At 49.3% G+C, this 7,282-nt stretch overlaps 1 protein-coding gene across 1 annotated transcript; it reads left to right on the top strand.

The window, feature by feature from the left end:
• The first annotated feature begins 1,022 nt into the window (after positions 1-1,022).
• On the top strand, positions 1,023-1,806 carry LOC115284369 (putative claudin-25). The gene has a single exon (XM_029931061.1). It carries the CDS (start codon positions 1,064-1,066, stop codon positions 1,679-1,681), a length of 618 nt encoding a protein of 205 aa, XP_029786921.1. The 5' UTR covers positions 1,023-1,063; the 3' UTR covers positions 1,682-1,806.
• Positions 1,807-7,282: the final 5,476 nt, after the last annotated feature.

Here is a 7,282-nt window from a genome sequence, read left to right as displayed (position 1 = left end):
AGGAACCTCCACACTGTTTTCCAGAGCGGCTGCACCAGTTTACCTTCCCACCAACAGTGCAGGAGGGTGCCCGTCTCTCCACACCCTCGCCAGCATCTATAGTCTCTTGATTTGTTCATTTTAGCCACTCTGACTGGTGTGAGGAACCACTGATCTCTTTATTGTCTCTGTAGTTTTGCCAGAATTTTCCAGAATGTCATGTAGTTGGAATCATATAATCTGTAGCCTTTCCAGACTGGCTTCTTTCACTTAGTCATATGCATTTAAAGTTTCTCCCTTTCTTTTCATGGCTCGGTAGCACATTTCTTTTCAGCCCCGAAGACTATTCCACGGTCTGGACAGACTGCGGTATATGGACCGATCCACCTGCTCAAGGGCATCTCGTCTTGGTTGCTTCCGAGTTTGGGCAACTACGATAAAGCTGCTGTAAGTTTTTGTGTGGACAGAAGTTTTCAGCTTCTTTGGGCAAATACCAAGGAGTGCGATCGCTGGACCATCAGAGGCTTTTTTTTTTTTTTTAATTCGGGAAGATCCCAATCTCCTGTTTTAATGGAAGGTGTGGATAATTAGAGGCTCCCTGTGAGGACAGATAGGTTTAGGAATGATGGAACCAGATACCAAACCCTGGAAGAGGGAGTACTAAAGAGATTTCAAAATAGTTAAAAAGAATGAAATATTCCTTTAAAAAAAAAAAACCATGATCAGTGATGCGAATGCTTAATAACTCCATTCCAAAATGTCTCCTTTTTGAAGCGAGAACTGCAAAAATGAATACCTTGTACAACTGGGAAGAACTGTCCCAAGTGCGTATTGCCTGTCCCGGCCCGCCGGTCCTCCCCGTCGGCCCAGACTGACCCCGGCTCCTCCGTGGGGCCCGTTTTAATGGTAGGTGCTCGTCTGCATTAGCGAGCAAGCCTGGGTAATAAGCCGCCGCCTTCTGATTGGTGAACCGAGGAACGAACCCACGCTTGCAATCGGAGGCGCAAAGGGCCGCAGATTCTTCAAGACCGTGTCCAACAAAGGCGCCCTGCTGTCACCCGGAGACACGGTTTCCCCCGGCGACATGACGTGCGGGGCGCTCCGCCTGGTCCAGAACGCGGGGCTCTTGGGCTCGGCGGCAGGCCAGGCGTGCTCCCTGGTGGCGCTCTGCACTCCTCGGTGGCTGACGCGCCCCTCGGGTCTACCGGACAGTGAGACCTACGCGCTGGGCCTGTGGGAAGCGTGTGTGACTCAAGACACAGGTGGCCGTGTGTGCCAGGCCTCTGCCGGCCCGCGGGACCTGGCCCCCGAAATGCTGCTGGCCCACATCCTCATGTGTGGCGCCTGCGCCGCGGGCTCGCTTGGGCTGGTGGCCGTCCTTCTGGGACCATCGTGTGTGAGGTTCGGGGCCCGCCACGGCAGCTCTTTGGAGAGACGCACGACCGCGGCAGGGGGCGCTCTGTTTGTCCTCGCGGGACTCGCCACGTTAGTGCCCGTGTCCTACGTCGCCCGTGTCACCGTGCAGAAGTTCTGGGGCCCTGAGTTCCCAGCCAATGCGCCCCCGTGGGACTACAGCGGTGCCATGTTCAGCGGCTGGGTTGGCGGATTCTTCCTTCTGACCGGAGGTCTTCTGATCCTGGCACAGCTCTGTGCCAGCAGGTCGGCCGAAAACGCAGCCTCTTCCCCTTCAAAACTTTGCTAAAGTAGACTTTGTTTAAAAATGGGCCATTGGCGGGGCGCCTGGGGGGCTCAGTCGACTGAGTGTTGGCTCTTGCTTGTAGCTCAGGTCACCAACTCGCGGTTCATGAGTTCGAACCCCGAATCGGGCTCCGTGCTGGCAGCCTGCTTCAGATTCTGTCTCCCCCGTTCTCTGCCCCTCCCCCACGAGTGCTCTCTTTCTGTCTCAATCATAAATAAAAACATAAAAATAATTTTTATAGTGTAGTTGACACTTTTTTTTTTAATTAGAAGTATCAGAAAATATCCTTACCTCTCTCCCCTCTTCCTCTTTGTTTTCCCACAGTGGATCGACTTTGTTTCAATCTCTTGCTGCTCACCATTAAATATCAGCTGGAAAAGGGTCCTTGAAGGGGTAACTTTATACTCCATTTTCCCATTTCAAAGTCAAGTATCACACCCTCGGAAAAGGAGGTGCCTGAAGTTCACATCCTATCAGAAAGGGGGGAGGTGAGAGGGCGATACTGAGGGGCGCCTGGGGGGCTCAGTCAGCTAAGCCTCCGACTTTGGCTCAGGTCATGATCTCACGTTCGTGGGTTTGAGCCCCGGGTCAGGCTGTGTGCTGGAGCCTGCTTTAGATTCTGTGTCTCCTTCTCTCTCTGGCCCTCCCCCTCTCATGCTCTGTCTCTCTCTGTGTCAAAAATAAATAAAACATTAAAAATTAAAAAAAAAAGAAGGCAATATTGAGAAAGGTAGGGAGTATCAGACCATTAAGAAAAGGAAGGTCACAACTTACAATGACAATGGGGTCTTGTTTGTCGCGGTCTACAAGAACTATAGCAAAGTAATTACTCAAGAGTTCGTTTTAAAATGTACTAATAATTCAGGGGCACCTGGCTGGCTCAGCCGGTGGAATGTGTGAATCTCAATCACAAGGTTGCAAGTTCGAGCCCCACGCTGGGTGTAAAGATTACTTAAAAATAAAATCTTAAAAAAAATTTTAGGGGCACCTGGGTGGCTCAGTCGGTTGAGCGTCTGACTTCGGCTCAGGTCATGATCTTGAGGTCTGTGGTTTTGAGCCCCGCGTCGGGCTCTGTGCTGACAGCTCAGAGCCTGGAGCCTGCTTCTGATTCTGTGTCTCCCTCTCTCTCTGCCCCTCCCCGGCTCATACTCTCTCTGTCTGTCTCTCAAAAATAAATAAAGGTTAAAAAATTTTTTTTTAATTCTAATAATTCAGCCAGGCATTCAAAATGAGTGACCTTTAGGGTCTGGTTGGCAATATTTCCCAGCAGGGCCTCTGGACCAACAGTATCCACATTCAGTAGGGACTTGTTAGAAATGCAAATTCTTTTTTTTAATGTTTATTCATTTTGTGAGAGACAGAGAAAGAGCATGGAGGGAGGGGTGGCAGAGAGAGAAGGAGACACAGACTCGGAAGCAGGCTCCAGGCTCTGAGCTAGCAGCACAGAGCCCGAGATGGGGATCGAACTCATGAACCTCGAGATCATGACCTGAGCCAAATTCAGGTGCCCAACCGACTGAGCCACTCTGGTGCCCCTAGAAATGCAAATTCTTAAGTCCCAAACCAGACCTACTGAGTCAGAGACGCTGAGTTGGGGGCCTAGGGAATTGTGTTTTGCGTGCCTTCCAGTGAATTTTCTGATGTCCACTCAAGGTCGAGAGGCCCAGCTCTGCAGAGACTCAGGCTCGGCGGCAGGCAGGCAGACACCTAGCGTCCGAGGTTGCCTTCGACGAGGCTGTCAGCCACAGGACCATCAAATGTGCAGTGGGAATTGCCGGAAACGGTTTTAGTCAGGAAAATTCTAGAGATTTCAAACAGGAAGGATTTAATACAGTGCTGGGAGCCGCACCGGCCTCACTGGATGACCCAGTCCCAGCGAGGAAATGGCGGACGTGTGCACAGCTCCTGCCATGAAGGGAAACTGGTACCTCCTTCTGCTACTGGCTCATACTGGGAATGGGCCGGCTGGTACTGATCAGGCCGCACCGTGTTCCAAGTCAGACCGATATTCCCCACACGGATCCCTCGTTGGAAGAAGCATATTCCCACCCCACAAAGAAGATTTTAGACAAAGCACTGCAGATGTTTGTCGAGAGGCTCTTGTAACGAGCTGTGCAGACCCGAGACGTAGATAATAAGGGAGGTTAAGAACACAAGAGTTACAATTAACTCTGGCCTGGAGAAAAAAAGCCTTAACTTAGAGATAAGAAACAGACAAGTCCCAGACATAAGTTACTACTTAGATCTTTGCTTCCCAAGGCCCACATTCTACAAATACCCTCCCTTGTACTGGTATCTGTTATGAGGACGGATAAGGAAATAGTTAAGACAAAAACCCAGGTGCAAGGCTAACGCACACAGGCCCCCGTGGTGCTTACATCAGAGAAAGGGTTTGCTCAAGGCCCTTGTTAACAAGCATTCTTTCTCTTGTGGTTAATGAGCCACACAAAATGACTCCTAGCCCATCTATAGATCATTGAACCTGTGACTTAATCTTGGCGTTATTGATTTAAACAAATGTGTATGATATCTGCTTTTCACTAAGAACGTCCTGCTGTCCTCTTAGTTGTAAAATTTACTACCTCACTGAAATCAGAGAAGTTCTGCAAAAATGCCTCTGTAAAACCTGTTTCTGCACACTTTTCAAAGCATCTTATAACTATAATTTTTACTACTGAGATTTACTCGTAGTAAAAATTCTACCTTCTGATGTCCTGTTATCACTTGATCTATAAATAAAGACACAAAAATCGACAGGACAGAGATGCCTGCCTGGGAATCAGAAAGAAACTCGGGGCTCTCTTGCTCCCTTTCACCGATACGGTCCATCCTTCAGGGAGCCCTGGACGGGCTGGAGCCGGACTCCGGCAGTACAGAGAATTCGGTAGGGGAAGATTGGACTGGCTGGTGGAGTGAAAGTCAAGGAAAATTGCTCCCAGCTCCCAGGAGGTGAGGAGGCTGCTGAAATTATGAAAACAGCAGGTTATGTTCATGGCTGCCCATGTGTCTCCGGAGCAGGGATTTCTGGAAGGGTGACTGAAAGGCAGGAGAGTGGACAAGCAGACAGGATGGGTGGCTTAATGACACATAGCCCCACAGGCTGAATGTGACTGATCCTTTGCCAGATGTCTGCCCCATCTCTCATGACACTGTCATGGCTCACAGGAATGGCTGCCAGTAGCCACGGGAATTCATTCATGTAGGAAACATCTATGGATGTTTCTCCCACATAGTGGCCCTAGATGAATCTCCTGGGAATGGACTCTGAACCCTTGCTGGACCCATCAGATTCTTTCCTGAGAGCCTGGGAGCTGGGGAAGGAAGCCTTACATACAACAGAGCATGGCAAACGTCTATGACCTTCTACCACACGGGACCATGGGTCAGCACTGGCATATTCTTTTTCTTTTTCAGCCGGATTCCATTTCTCCTTGGATTCTGTGAACTCCCCCAGGGTTCTCCCAATGAGTCATTTTGCAGGTTTCCTTTTCAGTTTAGGTCAGGGTTTCTCAACGAGGCATAGTGGACATTTGGGGGGTAATTCTTCGTGCGGGGGCTTACCCTGCATGTTGTGGGGTGTTGACCGGGTGCCGGTAGCACTCCATCTCCTGAGTTGTGCCAACGCAAAAGTCTCCGGACATTGCCAGATCTCCCCTAAGGGGACAGAATCATCCCAGTTGAGAATCACTGACTTAGACAAACTCAAGTTAATTTCTCTCGTTGAATGAAACAAGAGTCTTTACATCCCTCATATGCCCCAACGTCTTTGGAAGACACAATTCCCTTACTTGGGAGATCTCAAAATTGGACGGGCAGTAATGCCTACACCTGTAAAACACCCCCCCATAGGTAGATGGCTTGCGGTCTGAGGGAGACGGTCCCGCCAATTCCTGGCAAGATCCAAAGGGTCATGATGCTCAAGGTAGGACAAGGGCTGCTGCCCTGAAATGGGAAACCAGTCCTGATATGGGGAGCTTCTGTCTATCGCCAGTAGGGTCTAGAGTCAGTCTTGCAGCCGTGGACGTCTGCGGTCTTCATCACATTTCCCAATGAGGTTGACCGGCCTTCATGCCAGGCTTCTTCCCTGGAGTTCCTGTTCCGGCCCAGCTGCAGGCCTGGTTTGTAGGGTGAAGAGTAACCTCATGGAACTGTGTTGGCCCAATGGAAGCAACCCTTGGTGGTTATCTCACCCAGACTTCTAGCCCTTGCTCTGCCAGGGCTGGACTTCCTTCCTTCTCCCAGAGGTTCAGTCACTCGACTCCCAGTTCGTTACCAGATTTTAGGAATTGCTTCTTTATCTTCTGGAAAAATCAAAAGTTGCCTTCTGATTGGTACTTAGACTTTTTTTTTTAATTTCGAAAAGAGGTATTTTGATCCATGCCTTGGGTCATAACCCAGTTGGACCTATGGAATCCGTCCTGTGAATTAGCAAGCGACTGATGTGTCAGCCAAGACGGAAATAAAAAGATGCTTAAGGTAGTGTTGTTCATAACAGAAAACAAGTACAAACCATCAAATACCTACCATAGGGGACTGGGACATAAATGACCGTAACAATCAGAGCGCAGTGGTGGCGGCAGCAACAACTAGTATGCGTTCAGTGTCTACATGTGCCGAAACATGGTGAAGAATCTATATGGATTATTTGTTTTAGTCTCACAACAATCGTGTATGAGGACAAAACAAGTATTATCACAGTTCTACAGATGGAGAAACAGGGACTGAGTTAAATAAGCAGCCAAGGGCAAACTGGCCGTGGCCATGGACGATGCCGAGCTTCACATTGTTGGCTCTGCGACCCCTCCCACTTCCTGTACACGCGGACGGGAATCACATCCGACCCTGGCCTGGGGTGGGTGGCTGCGTGGTGCCGATTGTCGGAGGACTTGGCAAGTCACGGAAAGACCTATGCAGTTTATACAATGATGGGTCTGATTGAATCACATCACTTATAATACCAAAATGTGATTTTCATTTTCTACCACAAACTATATAAATGAACCCTGAATGTTTTTTATGGTTTCTGAAGTCGAAGTTTAAAGTGAGCTCTGAATTTAGCACGGGGTAAATATCCCAGGAAGAAGTCTGTGTTGCACAGGTCGGGAGGAGCCTGGGAACGTCCACCCATCAAGCCTCATGAGAAACTGCAGCACAGACTCTGCTGTGTGTTCTCCATAAGCTACTTTTCTCTTCTGCTGGGCACACAGTTGGACCAAATTTCCCAGCCACCGGCTGGTACTAGTCACTGTTAAATGAGCAGAAATGCTCCATACCAGTTCCAGGCCAACCTATGAAATGCCCCATGACTCCCGTCACGAGATGCAGACAGGCCCAGAGAACTTGCCATCTATCTACGGAGGACATCTGGCTACAAGAGGGAAGGATCAGGGCCCCTGAGTCACGACTTGGAAGAAACAGGCCTCTATTGTGTTCACTCACTCTTGTTTTATCTTCGGTCACAGCAAGGAATGCTTCCCAGATGAACAAAAACTCTTGCGGGGTTTTGGCTGGAATCATAATACATGGACGAGAGTTGCCAATTCACAACATCTCATTCACGAACATAGTCTACACCTCTGTTGAATACCTTGTTTTTCATGACTT

This window comes from Suricata suricatta, chromosome X, assembly GCF_006229205.1.
Source record: "Suricata suricatta isolate VVHF042 chromosome X, meerkat_22Aug2017_6uvM2_HiC, whole genome shotgun sequence".
Classification (NCBI taxonomy): Eukaryota; Metazoa; Chordata; class Mammalia; order Carnivora; family Herpestidae; genus Suricata; species Suricata suricatta.
The sequence above is the reverse complement of the archived record's forward strand: the minus strand, read 5'-3'. Positions and strand labels throughout refer to the sequence as shown.

What these genes read in the sequence shown, in the direction of transcription:
- LOC115284369 (XM_029931061.1), top strand. Translation starts at nt 1,064, where the DNA reads ATGACGTGCGGGGCGCTCCGCCTGGTCCAGAACGCGGGGCTCTTGGGC.